This window comes from Dipodomys ordii, unplaced genomic scaffold, assembly GCF_000151885.1.
Source record: "Dipodomys ordii isolate 6190 unplaced genomic scaffold, Dord_2.0 Scaffold26, whole genome shotgun sequence".
NCBI classification, from domain to species: domain Eukaryota; kingdom Metazoa; phylum Chordata; class Mammalia; order Rodentia; family Heteromyidae; genus Dipodomys; species Dipodomys ordii.
The window spans coordinates 3252472-3272446 of NW_012267242.1; the positions used below are offsets into that span (position 1 = coordinate 3252472).

General features: G+C 39.9%; 1 protein-coding gene across 1 annotated transcript in view; it reads left to right on the forward strand.

The window, feature by feature from the left end:
* Prox1 (prospero homeobox 1) overlaps positions 1 to 19975 on the forward strand; it is a 51502-nt gene that overhangs the window by 9792 nt on the left and 21735 nt on the right. The window contains exons 3-4 of the mRNA XM_013015385.1: positions 7312 to 7419; positions 14061 to 14255. Coding sequence (XP_012870839.1) covers positions 7312 to 7419; positions 14061 to 14255 — 303 coding nt within the window. The remainder of the gene's footprint in view (positions 1 to 7311; positions 7420 to 14060; positions 14256 to 19975) is intronic.

Genomic DNA, 19975 nt, shown 5'->3' on the forward strand with positions numbered 1-19975 from the left:
TCCCCAGAGGTTAGGTTTCTACATGATGCTATAGAGTGGGAGTGGAGGGGGAAAAGTCTCTTCTTAAGGAGGTGAGCTTCTCTATTGCGTGCGCATGGTAGGTTTCTGTCAGCTCTGAGTGAGGCCTTTTTCTGATAGCAGGGAAACTTCCATCCACCTCTTTGCAACTTTCATCACTTGCTCGTCTCAGAGGGGTGGTCTTCCATAGGGGTGTTTGCACAGCACTGTGTGTCTTTTTGCAGTGTGTCCTGTATTGGTTTATCCTCTTTCCTCTTTTCTTTTTTTTTAAAGAGTAGATTCAGAAATGGAAAAATCTCTCCTTGTAAAATACTGCCTTTTCTCAGTTATTTTACAAAGGTGGCAAGTTTTAGTCTAGTGGCAGAAGAGTCTGTTTTTAGATTCCTTGAAGAAGAATTTTCTCACTTTACACGGTCTGCAAGACCCCTGGCTCCTAATTAAATCTCATGAAGAGCCCTTGATTGGAAGGAAACTGCTGTGGGGAAGGGGCTGAAGGAAGGACCTGGGTGGGGAGCTCCATTTTGCCTTTAATCTTTAAGTGAGACTTAAAAAAAAGAAAAGGAAACATGCAGGTACTGATTTATTCAGGCGGCATCAGTCTCTCCCGTTCACCCAAGGTCTGTTCTTTGGGTCTGCTGCAGCTGCTTCTACGCATGATTAACCTCTGCTCAGCCATACACAGAAATCTTTTGTCCTAACATACACAAAGCAAATTATTTTGGAAAGCAAGAGAGCACAATTAAATATAAAACTCAGCTGTATTCGACTTTAAAATGGCTCTCTTGCTATGACTCCTTCCAATTCTGAAGCTGACTTTTATGTAGAGATGACAGTTATATTTTTTAGTAGACCTATCCTGCACTCCAGCTATTTTTAGCCCCATGATTTTAACCCCCTCTCTATAAATTGGTCGTTTCAGTAAATTTTTTAAAAATCTTGTGACTGTTAGTCTTTTAGGGTAGTAGAATAATAGCATTTGGGGGCAGGTGGAGGCATGTTTCTTGTATAATAAATTACCAGATGGATATAAAATTTAGCAATTAAGTTGGCTGTTGCTAAATTGAGGATTTTGAGCAATCGTCTTGATGACTAGAGATTGACATTTTAGTATCGAAGCCCACTCCAGAAACTGCCGTGTAAGTGCCAAGTCCCAGCTATGGTAGAAATGTTTTCCTAGGGTCATCCTCTTGAGATGGTTAGAAAAGTCATTGGTAAGGAGAATTGGATCCATTAACATGAGACCCCCTTGGGCATTAAACATGGAGGCTTGTTCCATAGTGAAGAGAAGACTGAGGTAAATGGGAAGAGAAAAATGTTAAGGTTTTACATTTGAGTCTTGGCTTCAGTGCTGTAGCAAACACCCTACCTTTGGTCCATGGCAAACAGGCAATACATTTTGGTCAATGTGATTAGAATGTACTTGTTGGTGATGAGCATAACAAAGTAACATACAATGGCTCAAATGGTTTGATTTTCACCCTTTGCAAGAAGAGCATCTTTTCTAAATTTGTACCTGGATTATAATGTCTAGGCTAGACTCTTGTACCTCAAAGATCTCTGAACTTAATTTTGAAAATAGTAATAATTGCAGATATCTCTCTCTCTCTTTCTGTTACTGTCTCTTGCTTACACATAGAGTAAAGGGACATGTGTGCTCATTTTCATAAATATTTGAAGGCAAGTGTCAAGTCCTACAAGTCCACACTAAACTCTTGTTCATAATATATTCTTTAATTTAAACTTACTATAATTAGGACTTGAACTCAGGGCCTGGACACAGTCCCTGAGCTCTTGTGTTCAAGGCTAGTGTTTTATTTGAATCAAGCCCTACTTCCTGCTTTTTGGTAATTTGTTGGAGATAATAGTTGCACAGACTTTCGTGCCTTGGCTGGCTTTGAACCATGATCCTCATATGTCAGCATCCTGAGTACCTAGGATTATAGGGGTGAGCTACAAGCAACCGGCTAATTGTAGTGTGTGTGTGTATGTGTGTGTGTGTGTGTGTGTGTGTGTGTGTGTGTGTGTGTGTCCTGGAGCTTGCACTCAGGACTTGGGCATTATCTCCGAGCTTTTGTGCTCAAGGCTAGCACTCTACCACATGATCCATAGCTCCACTTCCAGCTTTTTGATGGTAATTGGAGTTAAGAGTCTCATGTACTTTCCCACCCAAACTGGCTTCAAATTGCCATCTTTAGACTTCAGCCTTCTGAGAAAGTAGGATTACAGGCATGGGCCACTCCCTGCACCCAGCTAATTATGACTTTTAAAAAAATCTTTTAGATTGCTTTAAATGTCAGCTATACTTATTGTTTTACTCCTTCTCCCTAAATCCCCTGAGGAATTTTGAGGCTTTGAATGGAAAGATGTTCCATCAATTTCTTAACATAGCAAATGCTGTAAAGAAAACACAGTTGCCTTTTCTGCACAGAACAACCTCCCCTGGTGCCCACCAACATAAGATTGTGTTGAATGGTAATTAAAGGAAGTAGCCACATTGCCTGAATTGTCCACTCTTTACCTGGAGCTGTTTCTTTACTATGATTTGTTGCAAATAATGATTACTTTTTCTGCTCTTTGCCCTTCTAATCTCTGGCTTTTGCTCTTTCTTTTTTAAGACATTGTACTTTTAGCCATTCATATCTTAAAGCCATTCATATCTTATTTCTCAGAAGAAGAAGATAAAAAAGTCTTTTTTCACAGTTCTGAAACAACTGAGAATCTCCATCTTCTTCGGTAGATTGACCACTTTGCTCCTGTCTCTAACTCTGTATGGCTATATGTCTTCCTTGGATTATCTGATCACATATAGAATTCTACTATCTTATGAAATTATTTTGTCTATTCAATTATAGACCAAATTCTTAAGTTTGAGGACATTTCAGGAACTCAAGTCAAGCTTTATGGAGTTTTATTTGAATGTGTTATATGACTATTCCTAGAAAAGATCAATAGAAATAAGTAGAAATGAATGAAATGTCATTGTAATGTTTCTATTTTTATCTCATTATTTTCAAAATTGTTATAAATCATTTTTTTCGCTGGGGTGCTAAAGAGTAAACCCAGGTTCTTGCATATGCTAGGCAAGTACTACCATTCAGCTATGTCCCCTATCCTAAATAATGTAATTCTTTAGGCATGCTCTTTCCATACTCCAAAGGGCAGCATCTGTTTTTTGAACAAAGTAGCCAAGATAAGAACTACTAAGACCATCAGCTTATCTAATAAATCCATTCTAAGTTGAGTACATTAAACATATATGTTCTAAATAATAGAGCACACTATCTCATTATCCCCTTTAGTAGGAAGGAAATCGTGTGTGTGTGTGTGTGTGTGTGTGTGTGTGTGTGTGTGTGTTAAACTGAATGTCAATGCATCTGGCCAAAGAGCTCATGTCTTAGAAATAAAAACTGTACTCAGTATCTTTGCAAATGAATCTCTTTAATCAAATATTAAGTTTTATTCAAATACCAAAAGAAAGACCCAGCCAATTGCTTTTCTTCATGATGTTCCTTGTCATCCATCCTCTTTGCATCTCAAGAAAAATAGCCTTGGTTAGGCCTCAAACATTTGCATGTACCCAATTAAAGGACAAGAGTAGTATTATAAGCCATTAAGATGTGCAGGTGAAGACACTGACGGTGTGACAGCAAGCTTTCCTTTACAGGACCTTTAAAAGAAATGTTAGACATACTTGAAGTGTAAAAGGAATATTATTTAGTGCTGTGAAATTAAAGTCCAACTGGAAAACATGGATTAAACTGGAATTTCAAAAATGTGTAATAATCCACAGGTTTATCTTTTACATTTTTAAGAAGCCTGTGTCACCTTTGTGATTCTATTAGTTGTAGTTATCATGAAATAATATAGAGTCTGAAAGACTATGGGCTCTTCACTGCCCCAACCTCCAGATAAAAAAAAAAAACAGTCAATTTTTTTTAATAAAAGAAATCTCCAGAAACTATAGATCCCTCTGATTATGTCAAACTTCCTGAGGCTTGTAATCAAATGACAGAATTAGTATCTTGTCTCTCTTTCTAGGGAAAGCCTCTTAGAAACTGCAAAGAGGAGAAATAAGGGAAAACTAAAATTCTTTGCATGTCCAAGTGCTTTAGAAAAATGTGAGATCCTCAACCTATTTGCTTAGACTGAGGCATTAAACATCAGCCACAACCCAGAGTTCAACTGGGGGGGGGGGAATTTCCTCCTTCCAGCCTTTACAACCTATTATTCTTCCATTTGCCTTTCTGCTGCCCTGGCTGCTCCTCCCGCTGCCGTGTTTAGGTAAGGTTATATTGTGCTTGGTAAACAGACAACACTTAGATTCTCAGGTTGTTTGGACACTGAATTAGATTCAGCTGTACTCTCTTGCTTCTCGTGATCTTTTTTTTGTATTCCTGAGCAGATGTCTTTCATTAATTTATGGATTTGTCATCTTTTCTTCCTTCCTTTCTTCTTCTTTTCTTTTTTCTTTCTTTTTCTCCCTTTCTTTTCTTTCTTTTTTTTTTTTTTACACCTGGCAGCTGTCTCAAGTTTCAGCAGTTATTGTCTATTTTGCATTACACATAGAATTGAATGTCATCTGTCTTCACAATGCTAAGAGAATTGAGGCAAAGCCACATGAACTGCCGGACAGATCTTGCTTGCGTTCCATCCCCCTCGCCCCTGCCCCCACCCCTACCCCCTTTACCTCCTTAATATTTATTTGTGCTCATTTTCTTTCCTGGCCTTGAATGGAGCTTAGCTCGTGTTCAGTACAGCTGTATGTTTACTGAATCTATTCCATCATGAGTCATTGTGCGTGTGTAAGTATCCAGGAAACAGCTAGTGCTTTCTTGGAAGAACAGTTGCTTTTCAGCACAAGCACTTAAAAGGGAAATTAACCAATTGGTCAGTTCAGATTTATTTTGAGAAGAAAAAAAAAGATTATCTAGCTGTTGGCTTTTAAATGTTTCATTAGCTATTTTTAATAGTTTATTAGAAACATCTATGTTATGGGAATTTTAGCTTGATCTCACAATGAACAAAAGATAAAGATTTATTCTGTGTTCCATGTCAACCGATCGATTCCAAGTATTTCCAGCAGGAAACAATTTGAAGCAAAAAATGAACTTGAGAAATCCAAATCACAGTAGTTTATTTTTTTTCATTAAATAAAACAATCTCTGAATCCTGATTTTTTAAAAAAACCTACTGGATTAAAAAAAAATAAAAATAGCTAAACCATGTTAGTAAAATTTTGATGAACCAAAAGCGTAGGGGAAGGCGAGGGAAGTGAGTGTTGGTGCTCTGTGCCTGAGCCACAGAACAAAACAATTTGTCTTTTGTATTGGACCAAATCTTGATAGGTTTGAAGATTTACAATTACCCATATATACAAGGTTGTTTTCATGTAGCCTTCTGAAAGGAAAGATTAGAACCCAGATCTGAGGATATTTATTCAAGTTTGCACTTGTCTAAAACTCTTATCATGAGGCACTAGGAGACAGCTTGCAACTATTATTTTACTTTTCCATTTGGACAGATGGTCCTGAAGTGTGCCGTGCTCCTTTAGTTTTCTCTATCAGTCTAATGGAGGTTACTGGAGGGCCTTTCAGCTCTTTCCTTGGCACAAGAAGTATGTCAGTCATAAATTATCGTCTTTGTAATCATTAAGAACCTTAAACAAAAACACAAGTTCAGTTAAGCTGCTTTGGCTTACAGAGACCAAAATCAAAATTTCTTTCTTCAGTATTTATTTTAATTTAACCCACACAGACTGTAATACTTTTCTATTTGCAAACCAAGGTGATCTTTTTTTTTTTTTTCAGTGTCAAGGGATATGAAAGGAGATGTTAATTGAGCAAATTCTCAGCAGAATATTTGGTTAAACGCTCTGTTACAAGCAGTCAAGAGCTTATCAATATTAATTTGATTATGTGTCTCTAGTCCTTTGCAGGTTCCTTTCCATTCTGATGATTAGTCATGCTGTATTTGATGGAGAACATTGGGAAACCTTTGTTTTTCCTAAATGTCTGTGTTTATCTGATCTTTCTTTCCAAGGTGTGAAATTTTGGTTCAGTAGCTAATGGTGTGTGTGTGTGTGTGTGTGTGTGTGTGTGTGTGTGTGTGTGTACACGTACCTATGCATGGACACATTTTGTTTTTTATTTTTTTTTTCCACTCATTTTTCTCAAACTCTCCTTTAAGAGAAAAATCCTTAGAGAAGCTTCTAGGAAGGACCCTTAATTGACCTTGTGGGGGACCACATTGATTTTCTCCACGTGCATCTTCATTTCTGATAAATTATAAAGCCATTAATTTGCTGAGGAAATGGCAGGGCCAGGCTGCGGCACAGATGTGACCAGAGCCATCCCAGCTCGGAGTCTGCTGAGAAGTGCCAAGAATCTGGGACAGAATCAGGAAGCCTGGATTGTTATGGTTAGCCTCGCATTCTCTTGGGAACTGTTGTAGTTGCTGCTGTTTACAGATCTAAAAGGTAATGATGTTTCCAGATAAATAGGCCTTCTTATTTGGGGTAAGTGGCCATTTATTGATCTGCTAACCCACATTTATTGATTTGTTAGCCCCAACTACTATGTCACTCTCCAAGGAGTTAACTATCAATCCAGGACAAGCAAATTGTATTTGATTTTGGACGGTCGCTTTAACAAAAGCGACACCCCCCTTCTCCACTCTCTCAGTGCCAAAACTACCCCCCACTCCAGTCTGAGCTGTAGTTTTTAAAGGCAACAATTAAAGGACATAATAATAATAAGACAGGAAGAAACGCAGTCAAGAAGACCTATACTAGGTCAGCAATAAAGGGTAAAATGTGAAACTTGCATAACCATATTGAAAATAATGTTCTTCATATTTTGACATGTCTGTAAACCACACAGAGAGAAGCAACAAACAGAGCTGTGATTGTAGAGAAGGAAGGAAATGTGACAAGAATTGTACAGTACATGCTGAGTGCATTTGTCCCCCTAGCAACAGGTGAATGTATAGATAGCATAAGGATATGGAACAAAGAAAGAGAGGGAGGGCTTGGCCATCCTCACCAGGAAATAGCTAATAATTTGCAACTAAATTCTGTGTTCACTCCATTCCTAGCAGGCAATGGATATTAAGTAAACAGTAGCAACTTAGCAATAGATTCGGTAGCTAATACTGAGGACCTTTGGGCCTATCCGGGGCTGCTCTAGACCCGTTGAGGGAGAGGATTGTGGAGTGGGAGATGGGAGGAGAACTCCTTGTTGTTTATGGAATTTTTATTCAATTTGATATTTTTTGCCTTAACCAATTGCATCCTACATGCAGGAAGGATTATCACCTAATCACTTGAAAAAAGCAAAGCTCATGTTCTTTTATACCCGTTATCCCAGCTCCAATATGCTGAAGACCTACTTCTCTGATGTCAAGGTAGGCATATTCTTTATTAGTAGTTTTTTTTTCCTATATATGAACTCTCAGAACTTTCTAGGATTTGAACTTTCATAAGTTAATGGAGATGAACTTGGGATCCAATTATTAATGCACCTGTGTTGTAATTGGTTGAATACACTTGTCCTTTTGTCTAGAGGTGCGCTGAACAAACATGTCATTTGGTTTCTTAAGACTGAAGGACTGGTTTCAAAGTCACATGGGTTTCTGGCATAGCCCAGGAAACTTAGATCCTGTCTTTATATGTTTCAGTTGCTTCCTGGAAGAAATTTCCACTGGTAATGGATGGATGTGCTTTCAAGAATTTTTTTTTCCCCTTCTCTGTTGCATCACTAAAAATGTTTCTGTTTTGGTTTCTCTTGGTTTCTCCATATTTGCGCCTATGAAAGCAAACTCTAGCACCTCTTCCCTCCCCCCCCCAGTTGAAAAGGAGCGTACATTGAAATTCTCTATGCAGTAGCTGCTTAAAAACAAAAGTGATGATTGTCTCTTATTTACAACTTAATTTGTTGTTGATGTAGAGTACACTGAGCATAAGGAGAATGAATAAAGTGACAGATTCAGGACACATTATTCAAATGAGGATATGAAAGCTGTCGGCCTACAGCTGCAGCCTCCCTTATTCTACAGAACATTGGGAGCTCCTGGTTCTGTGTGTGTGTGTGTGTGTGCACGCGTGTGTGCATGTCTGTGTTGTGTGTGGATTTTAAGTAATTGTTTGCATCAACTTGATGTTGTGTTAATCATCAGTAACTTTTTAAAGCATAGATTGGATTTTGATGATGATAATGACATGCGTGGTATCATTATCTAAGGAACTTGATTAACATTACATTAGCTGAGATTTAGTTTATTAGGGTTGGGTGGCTTTTCTGCACTCCTTGCCTGCTCACCCCCATATGTACAAGTTCTTATTTCTGTCACTGAGAACTCACAAGCTGCCAGAACATGCACACTCACCTCCCGTTCCCCTGCCTGCACGCAGCCTGTTTGTGCCTGAATCGTGCCCAAGTTGTGTCCCTGGCCCCATTTTGCAGGCCTACTCATTTCAGTTCCCTTCAGGGACATTTTGATTTGGCCTTCTAGGAGAAGTTCTGTTTTCAATCCTGTTTGCTTTTGAATTGTATATCAACGTTAGCCTGTTGTTCTTTCTCCCTTCTTTAAGTGGAAGACATGTTTGTCCTCACCCAGGGCCAATCAGTTAGTCTATGATAACAGGATGAAGAAGGCAGAGAAAGTCAGCAATGTAAAGAGCTGGCTAAGAATCATTAAGCATACAACTGCTGAGAGCAACAGGAGGCTAAATAAAGGGTCAGTCTAGAACAGATAGAATTTGTTCATTGGCAGGTGACTGGCCAGCTTCTAGAGCCTGCTAGAAGGTGGCAGAGTTTGACTTCCAAGGTTGACTTCCCCCTACTTTGCTTCTAAGAGGAGAACATGAAAGAGAGGGAGGGGAGGATTATTGTATGTACCATGTATGCGTGTGTGTTAGCGACTTCACTCTTCTGTGTGGCATGATCTGGGGCAGTGGGATATCATTATTTATATACCACCTTCCATCCATCAGGAAGCCAAAGAGTTTTGCAAGGCGCATATGTAAGGATTACTCTTACCCATTATTGAAGGGCAGCCACCTGAAGGGTAGAAACATCAGCCATTCTGAGGCAGCAGTCCCCCCCAACAAGAGATGTGAACATTAGAAACATTTATGTTTTTTGTGTACATGCACATGTGGGGGGGGGGAAGGTCAGGTGGGGAAGATTGATGATTAATCAGTGGTTTTATCAAAACGACATAATACAGACCCACAAGAAAATATTTCCATTCCTTCAGAAAACATCTAGTAAGTGAGTCTTACCCCCCAAAATACTACCTATTCAGCATAAGTATCAATAAAATTCATGGGTCAATATTTTATTTTATAAAGCACTAATATTCAGATCATAGATTCTTACCCATACTTTAACTATTCTGGGAGAAAAAGGCTGTTAAAATGTATGTGAGTCTGGTTAAATAACAATTAACCATGCTAATGGAGAGGAAACAGAAGGACATATAATACATTGTGAAAAAAATTACTGAAGGTCATTTCTCTTATTTTTGTAATGAAGTATGCATTTTAAACTTTCCTAATTATGTTTTTGTTAATCTGGCTAATAATTAATGAATTTGGATTCCCTGAGCTTGTATTGATTGAGAACAAAATACCATATGTAGAAGGGCAAAGGTGATCTGGGCAAAATGGTCCAGAAACTTTTAGAAACAATGGCAGAGCATTCTGAGACTTCTTTCAGGTTAAGGATGATTCTGAATTTGAATGTTGACATTATGTATGTATGAGTGTTTACATTATATGTATGTGTGTGATATACATATATATGTATGTATGTATATATTATGCTATGAGGTATGAATATATGTACTTTATATAGTTGCATGTAAATATGAACAGTTCTTTGTAAGGCCCACATCCTCTAGTTTTATTTTGCTCAGGACTCCAGAAACTACTCCAGGAATGAAGAAGCACTAGGAATAAGAAAAGAGACCTTAGTATTTCTATCAGAAATGAAACCTGTATTATGTAGCTTGTGTTTGTGGACCAAGTACTGCTCATGCCAATAACATAAATCTAAACTTCATTATGTCCACATTTATCTAAGAAAATTTCTAATTTGAGTAAAATGTACTTTCCCAAAGTATAAAGCCATTTCACTTGAAATAATATCCAGAAATTAGTTTTTCACATAAAAGAAAATAAGAACAGAAAAACAGCAAAAGCATAAACTATCTTGTTTCCTGAAGAAGAGGAAGCCTAGATGGTCATCAGAGTACAGCCAAAAATACTGCTAGATGGAGCTCATCCAGGCTCTCACCAAGCAGTCTTTCTGTTTCTCCTAGATATGGTTGCAGGCTTCAAGTCCCCCAGGTGACTTTCACTGGGGAAGGCGTAAGATGCTTTTCAATGACCTGGGAAAGAAAGGGGTAGAGGGAAATCATACAGTTTAGAGATTCTGGCCCAGTATCCGTGCATACAAAGCCTGAACCCCAGGCCAACTCTGTGCAGCTTCTCTAGAGTAAGAATCTGAACCAAGTTCTGTGTTCTCACAGAGAGTCCAACTTAATTCCCTCACAATGACATTTAGGCAGACAAAAAGCTCAGCTCGTTGGGGCTTCAAATCCTTTGAGAAAAGCAAGTACACAAATGTGAGAGATGCTTGGGGGCGCATGGGTGGCACTGCCTTCCTGTTCAGTACTGGGTGCTGATTTTAATGTATAAACTAATAACTCCTAGGCCACTAAGTACAACAGATTCAGTGTCATTTCAACTTTGAAGAACAGACGCTCCCAGCCTTTCAAGTCGGCAGTGTTAAATGATGTATCTCGTCCTCTCCACCCCTTGAGTCAACTGCTGCCTGGCCGGATTAAGGTGTCAGGTTGATTTGTTTTATACATCTTTTGACCATGCTCATTGAATATTTAGGAAGTTTCTCCAGCCCATATTGAGGCTGAGATGTCCCGTGGGAAGCATTAATCAAAGTCACAGAGACCCGTACACTGTAGAAACACAGTCTCTTTATTGTAGCGATTAGTTTTTGCAGTAACACATTAACACACTACAGAGCTTGCCTTTATAGAACAATTGATCCTTTTCTTGTAAGCCACTACAGAACACAGCAAATTAACTCTTTAAAGTTTAACACTTTTCCTCTTCGGATACAAATATCTAAAAGACAGAGGGCTTGCTTTAGCCACTTAGGAAAAAAGCAAACAAGCAAACAAATTTCACTTCTGGTCGAGGGAGACTCTTGTTCCTACATCGTTGGTGCTGGTCATTTGGCTTGGATCATGTTTGGGGAGGCTGTTGTTTCTGTCCATTCTTTCTCTCTGGTATTTCCATTCTCCAACAATAAGCTTTAAATCTCCCTTTATGTCCCATTCGTAAATAATGGCAAGTGCACTTACTTTTTTGTCCTCCCCCATTAGGTCATTCATGACCATTCTAGAAAAAAAAATACCCCTTCTATTTTTTTCCCCTCTACAGTACTCTTGTCCATATGAGACAATGTCTTGTAACAATGCAGAAGCCTAATCTCCATGTCAAAGCAATTTTCATTCCCCAGTGCACAGCCTGCTATCATTTTGTAATGTTTTGTTTCTTATTCTAAAAGAATTAAAAAGGAACAGTAAGCCGTCACGGGGGCCTGTAGTCCTTATCTCAGTGTCTGGAAATTTGGACAGTGTATTTTACTGCTGAGATAAAATGGAAAGAACTCCAAGTTCAGCAAATCGTAATGGGTTTAAGTTCTATTGAAATCGGCAACCAGAAGATCAGATAACGGGGTCCTTCAGTTGTCTTTTTAATCGGGTTCCCCGCGAGGCTGAATAGAGGCAGAGCAGACACACAGAGTAAAAATATAATTCTTGGATAGGTTAAGTACATGTTTGAACTCTTGCAAGCAGAAGCGATTTGCTGATGACTTAATCATTTTCTGGTCAATTATCTGTAAGGGCCCTTGCAAGTCCATGGCAATTATGATGCAAGTTGGCCTTTTGGGAGAAACACCAGTCTCCTTGCTTCTGTTTCCTTGTTACTTGTATTCTCTGCCATAAATTTTCATTCATTTATTATCATTGCTAGTATAGAAACAACTTTCTGTGTAGTAATTACAGCCCCCATACACACTTTAGCTGTCATCTTGTTGGAGTCTGGATGTTCTCATGGCTACTATTTGATAAGTGCTCTTTGTGGATTTTTGATGAATGTACATCGTTTTTGTTTTTCTGGGGGCCCAGGGAAGGGGATGCCTGTGATGACAAAAGGCAGGGGGGTGTCTGTCAGCCTGCTTGACATAAAGCTATGGATTTATTTGTTTTGACTTGGCAAGTTAAGACACATCTGTCCTTTACGTGAACAGAGGTCTGTCAATAAGGATGGTATCATTTGCTGTGCATCCAGGAAGACATCTTTATTTCAAAGGTCATCTGGGAAACCTTGGTAAACAAAGTTTGAAAGCCTAATCATGTTATAGTAACTTGGCATTTAAAAAAATGTAATAAAGGTTCTCTCTAGGCCATCTGTGTACTGTGTCTTAACCACACCCCCCAAATGGCACAGACACCAAGGGAAAGGGCCATCGGTCCTAGTCAATGCTGCTGCAGGGAGACAATGAGCAGGTAGCAGGGTATTTTCCCTTAGCCATGGATGGAGGACTAGACCACACCAGAAAATAGCATTGAGAAAACATGCGAAGTAATAGCTAAATGAGCCTAGGGATCACTCATGACTAGAAATAAATCAATAAATAAGCAAAAACAGATTCATTGTGTTTTGTTGGACAGCCATTTTCTTTAAGTGAAGAAGTCTAGAATGGGATGACATGAATCTTCACTTTTATAAAAGAGTAGAACTGGAGCTATCATTCAGTGGTAGAGCACCTGCCTAGCATGTGTGAAGCCTTAGATTCAGTCCTCAGCATTGCACACACACACACACACACACACACATGCACGCATGCAGGGATGCACGCAGGCACATACACACATATAAATGCATGGCATAGTAATCACATGGTTCAACTTATGGCCTTTTATTTCTGAGAATAACAAGTCGTCCAGGATTCTATAGTGTAAGTGAATTTCCATAAGCAGTATACAGATGGCTGTGGTATAGTGGACATGCCTAGACTCAAAATATTCTCCCAGCACTGGGGAGACTGAGGCAGGAGGATCTAGATTTCAAGGCCAACTTGAACTCTATGGCAAGACTCTGCCTCAAAAAAAAAAACAATAAAAACAAAGAGTATACAAATGTAAATCACTCTACTGTGAGATAAAGCACAATTATCTCTTTAATTAAAGATATTCAGCTTTAGGAAAACCTGATTTAGCAAGGAAGTAGTCCAGTTGATGTGTAGGTACTTGTGATTATTTTCATTACCAATATTGGTGTTTTTTGCCAATGTTTTTTTATTGTCAAGGTGATGTACAGAGGGGTTATAGTTACATAAGTAAGGTAATGCTATCTCTCTTGCTGCCATTTGGTAAAACAAAATGCATACCTTTTCAGATAAGGCAGAGAGGTAAACTTTAAAGATACTCAGATACTTAAAAAGTAAATGAAGAGCCAAGTGCTGCTGGCTCACACTGTAATCCTAGCTACTCAGGAGGCTGAGATCCAAGGCTTACGGTTCAAAGCTAGCCCAGGCAGGAAAGCCCATGAGACATTTTTTTTTCAGTTTGTAAAAATCTTTATTGAACCTTATATTTATTACAAATACTTCTTCCAGGTGCTAATTTACAGATTTGAGCTTGTATCTGTAGTCCTTATTAGTCAGGAGGCTGAGATTTGAGGATCAAGGTTTGAAGCCAGCCTGGGCAAAAAGTCAGTGACACCCATGAGACTTTTATCTACTGATGAATTACCCTCCCCCAAAAAGCCAGAAAGAGAGCTGTAGCTTAAGTAGTAGAGCACTAGCCTTGAGCAAACAAAGCTCAGGGACAGTGCCCAGACTCTGAGTTCCAACTCAGAGGACATGCACCAAAACAAACAAATAAATAATAACTAAATAGAATAAAATGACAATATTCTTATCTCTTTTTTCAATGTTTAAATTTAACAGTTCAACAGATGCATTACCTCTCAGCTCATCAAGTGGTTTAGCAATTTCCGTGAGTTTTACTACATTCAAATGGAGAAGTACGCACGTCAAGCCATCAATGATGGAGTCACCAGTACAGAAGAGCTGTCCATCACCAGAGACTGTGAGCTCTACAGGGCTCTGAACATGCACTACAACAAAGCAAATGACTTTGAGGTAGGAACTAATCTTCAACTTGGGTCATCTCCACTTTCCTTAAAAAAAAAATCTATGTCCATTAGTAATGTCCCTAAGCCTACTTTTGTGATAGTTACTTATGAAGCATGCAACATGAGAGTGAGCAGGAGACCAGTTAAGAGGAACTTCCCATCAGAATCATGGGAAGCTGACACTAACATTTCTGGTCTCTATTTGCTGGCTTCTGAGCTTGTGTGGAAGAGAGAGACCCACTTGGCCAAAGAAAAGGGTAATAGGGAGAAAATAAAGTGATTTCCCTTTCAAGGAAGGGCTCCCTGTCCAATAGGAGCACATTTAGATTCTGGGATGTCCGCTGAGCTGATAAATGCTATGTGCAATAGTAGCTACAGAAGTTGTTTTCCATGGTTTCTAACTTCAACATTTATTTATTTCACGGAAGAAGTGGTAGGAGAATGCCCTAAGTCTATAGCATTTCCTGTATAGATGTAAACAATCCAGTAACATCTTTTTGTCTGCTTTATTTTTATTTCTCTTCCGGCTGTGTGGGGAAGAGAGGCACATGTTTTGTTCTGCGCGCACAGACCTTTCCAAGCTTGTGGCGCTTCAGCCATATACTCCTGTTCACTCTTAGCTATCTCTACAATGTGCGCACCATGTAATATGGACAATTCCCAGGAAGCCATCTCCATGCCACAATGAAAGTTGTGCAGCTATGAGTAAGGCCTTTCTTTATAGGCAAATGTGGTGCCGCAGCAAACAGTTTTTAACGCCACATGATGATTCTGTGAGACAACACGAGCAAATCCCCCAGCACTCACAAAAGCATTTTGCTGAGTCCCACAGGCTGAGCCAACAATAGTGGAGTTGGGAATACCGCAAGAGTTCTGCAAGCCAAACCCCAGAGGAGGAGACTCAACAGGGGGTGGCTTGTCAAAGTTGGTCCATTTCTTGTGACTTCTTGGCTACGTGTTGGACCAGTCAGGACAGGAATTTTAATCTGCTTATTCCAGGGAATTTCTGTTAGCATTCCTGTATCCCTGTTCCAGATAAGTATCCAGGAGTGCTCAGGAACTTTCTAAATTTTGAATGAGAAAGGGGCCATGGTTTGACCATGCTGGCCCATTTTTTGAGGCCTTTTTTCTTCCCTATGGTCCTAGGCAAAACTGGCTAATAACCATCAGTTGGGGAAACTTATAAGGAACTGAGTGTGAACGCTTAGAAATGGGGAATTCACACTTTTGATATGCTTGTTAATCCAAAATGGTACTGAATGTTTTTCTTTAAGTGAACTCACTAAAGGTAGGGATTTGGAGAATGTGTCATGTACTCTTTCAAAACCTGTCTTTTTCAAGTCTCATTTATAACAATATTGCTTTCCTATGTGGACAGACTGTAAGGAGGTGTCTTCCATAGCTAAAAATGGAATCATAGTTCAACTTTTTAAAGACTTCTTATTTAAGAGCTTTCACTTTTCCTTCCTTCCTTTTTGGCAAGTCTCTTAATCTGCACCTAAGAGACGTCTACAGGGTGTTAGTGAATTGTTTACACTGTGTTGTGACGTAAATATTTATTGAGCTTCATTAAGGAATGGCCCAAAGGACCATGTAGTTCATGTAGTTCAGCTGTACCGTGTACTCAAGGGGATCCATCCTTAAAGTGAACATTAGCATTTTCAGTGGGGTTTAAACCTTACCTGGTTGGAATTTAATCTCCCACTTTCAGCACAAGGACCATAATGACATAAACAGGGGACACTTGCATCAAGAGGTACCCGACAAACGGCTCCATTTAGCCTTCTCTAAATCCTCCTTAATATGATTAACATCTGATATTTCTCTATTTGTGAATCATATCCACTTCCAGCCAGGCCACCTCTCCTTTATCTGCAGTGTCTATTTTAAGACGGCTCCACTGCAGGGACAACGGTGCCTGGGAAGGAATTTTGTCACTTCTCATGTGACTTCAGACAAGTTCTTGCACTATTCTGGGCCTCATGCCTCCTTCACTAAAATCCACATCTTCCCAGAAATGTGAGCAGCAGGACCTAGGAATATGGTCTTTGCTCTATCCCTTTCACATCCCCGCCCCCCCCCCACACACACAGCACACAGACAAGCCCATGTGTACCACACAGCCTGAGATCCACGACCACTCCATAGTTTTCAATTTAGCCCCTTCAGTTTGGCACGTTTACTTACAAAAGTTGCAGATAAGGGGATCCCTCCTTTTCCGTGCTTTTCAGCAAGGAGGTCACTGCTCAAGTGAGATACTTAAAAAACCACCCTTCTTATCATTGTAGCTTTACCAGTGTGGGTGGTGGCTGCCAGCCAAAAGTAGACCCAGCACCTCCAGCCAAATACCTCCGCTGATAGCTAAGTTTCTCCTCCTCAGATTAAGTGAAATAAGCCGGTAGTTTTAATATGCACAAGGGAAGAAGATGGCAAAGCAAAGGCCTGTATGCCTTAGTACTTAAAAAAAAATTAAAATACAGATGAAGCACAGTAGAAAGTCTGAAGTTAGGCCTTCTTACGTAAGCATAGGATTCAGGGTGATCTATTCACCCACCTGATTATTAACTGATCAGCATCTTATTGATTGCATCTTTACTTTTTTTCAATCCGTTGTTTATAGTGATAATAAAATGACTAACTTATTAATGTTCCAGGCATTCTTGACATCGTTTCAATAATATTTACTTATTTAAAATAGGTAGCTATAATGACATGGACACTAATAAAATAGCAAGGTTGCCTTGTGCTCTACTAGTTTTAAAGTTAGTCTAAATGCGAGGGACCAGAATAGCCAGAGAAGAAGGAGAGAGTTGAGGAGGGGGCTTCAGCTTTTTTCCTTCTTCATGAGCTCTTTTTCCTTCCTTTCTTGTCTCTGTGCCTCTTAGCTTCTTGCTGCTCCTTTCTCTCCTCTGCCATAGTCTGCCATGGCACCTCTGTCACTGCTCAGTACCATCCGTGCTCAGCCACTGCTGCTGATGGCTCTCAAGGCTACAGAGGTTGCTGACCTCTGGCCTGGGGGAAAAGAAAGCAGATGGAGAAGGTTTATCACAGGCTGGGAGGGAGTGGCCTGAAGCTCTCTCCTCTTCTGGACCCTGCATTTCCTGGTCTTTATGAGTCAGGACCTTCTAAAGTGACAAGAGAGCTTGCTCTGTCTTTTGTATCAGTTTACACAATTGCTAAGATTCTTGGCACGGCATCCAGATTTAGGGTGATGAGAGTTTGAGACAACCCAGGGGATGTGGAAGAAGACACGAAGAGGGATAAAACAAAGTGACACGTTTAGTTTATGCTGAAGAGGGGGAAGATGGCTGCATCAGCCAAGGTGGGGTGGGAGCCTGGCTTCTGAACCTGCGTTTGCAAAGCTGTGCAAGGGAGAAGTGTTCAGTTCTGGGCTGCATCTTTCACTCCTGCTTCCCACATTTAATGAGATTGGCAACAATAAATTTGTCTTTCCAGGTGTTATGGTATATATTTCCATGCTTCATTCTCACGTTGCTTTGAAGAGCTTCCAATTTTTTTTCTTTTTTCTTCCTCTTTCTTTTTTAATAGAGAGGGAAAGGACGTTTGGCGTTCCTTCCTGGTTTTTAGGTCGTACCGATACTTCTGCCGTAGGAGCATATGAGATGGATTTTTGTTTGTTTGTTTTTTCCTTGTCTATTGTAGCAGAAAAGGAAGGGGCTGATTGCTGTCAGGTTCAGAGACCAGTTCACCAGTGAAGACTTCAACTAAGGCACCTGACTTGTCTAACTTACAATTTTTTTAATTGCCTCATTTGAGGACTCAAAATAATCTAGGTTAGTCTGCATTACCCAGGAGAGGTCACTTAATAGTGTACATCTAAGAAAGGCAAATGTCCAGAGGTTGAGGAGGTTTTGGGTGGCCTGAGTAAACACTGAGAAGAGAATGTGATAAACATTTTCATCCAGGCATACCGAGTCTCTTTCTCCTTCTGAGTACCATGGAGTCACTCTTCTGCGGGGCATCCTTCACAGGCCCTTAAGTGGCTAGTCATTTACCTATAGGTAGAAATCCAAGTTCCCAGTAACAGTGACTAATCTCCCTCGTTCTCACTGAGGCCCAGGTTCAGAGGTGGAAGGCTTAGAAATATACAGAGTAAACTAGAGTTATTCATTAGTGGGCTTATAAAGGTCATTTTCTATCATTCTAACTGGAGTACATCTCATTGGGCTGAGGTTCTGTTATAGACTCTGGGTTTGTCATGTTCTCGGTGGCATGTGACAGGAAAGAGAGGGTATTTCTGCAGACCTCTTGTGGGACTTTCTTGAAAATAGAAAGTTAAAAAGTAGCATCCCTGCCATAAACCACCCACCCCAGCATGTGCATTTACTAATATATTCCCCCCACCAGGCTTCCCTCCCCTTACTCCTACTTTTAACCAAATCCACATTTAAGAAGATCGAGCATATTTGGAAATCTTTCATTCGCACTGTCATCTCTTTAAAGAAGAATGGAGACAGGTGGATTAGGGAAGTGCTTTCCCTCTGCTCTAAATACTTAAATATGAGCGATCATTTGGCAGACAGGCACCTGAGCGAAGACCTTTTACTGCAGTGGCTGTCTGTGGGCCTCCAAGCTGCTGAGGCCTTTAAAGACGCTCACACCACACACTCATGGTGGGTGGCAAAGAGGAAAAGAAACACTATTTCTTCCCTTTGCCAGTTCCAGCATTGACAAGCCAAATTGATCTTTTAAGAGACGAAATGAATGTTCTCTAAATATATGTACACACATGGCTGTCTGGGAACATATTCCTTCTACAGAACGATTGCCTGAAATTGGAGGAGGGAACACGCCAGGCCAGGCCATGTGGGCCTGGAAGTGCAGCTTGAAGAGCTAGGGGAGGGAGAGGGGAGCACCCCCCCCCGAGTATGGATGCACCAGGCTTCATTTCTATACCGCTGTCCTTTTGAGATATAAGGTGTTCATCAGTATAATGAAGCGGGCCCATTGATTTATCATCTGTTTGGTAATGTCATTGCATTTTTAGCTCCCTGTGTCTTTTTTGTCATTGGGTTACATTCAAGCACAGTAAGATCAACTTTAAAAAAAAAAGAAAAACCTCCTTACTCAACAGCTTTATTAGTTATAGCATTCCATGACCTTTCTCAACATTCTTAAAGAAAAAGATACAGCGTAATGTCGCTTTACTTTGCTTATTGTCCTTTGTTGGGGTGAACAAAGCATTTTCTACAGTGGCTACCGCACATAATTATACAGCTTTCAATAGCAGTGTCTTGGCACATATCAAAGTTCAGAGGAGCCTTTAGAAAAAAAAAAAAGATGTTTTGTAGCAGCCTAGGGAGGGTCTCATCTTTCCTTCAGAAAATAGTTCAAGGCTCTTCTGTCAAGCTTCCCTACTTAGAGCTTTTTCTCCTCCTGCTTCATAAAGTTTAAAGGGGGTTCAGTGGAGTTCTATGATCTATTTCCTTTGAAAGATTGTTCCTCGGCACAGAGAGGCCCTTTGACTTCAAGAGTTCACAGATTCATGTCTTTAGGTATCATATGTCTGACCTTATCAGTTACTCCATTTAATGTAGGAGAAAAAGTCTCAACTCTTTGTGTTTGTCTGTTTTACCTCTGTGAAATGATTTGGTGAAAAGACCATCCTTTTTAACACACCACCGAGAGCCCGTTTCTGACTGTAACCTACCCCGTGGCTTTTCTCTCTCTCTAAAAAAAAATTGTCCTTGTGTTTTGTGTATGGAT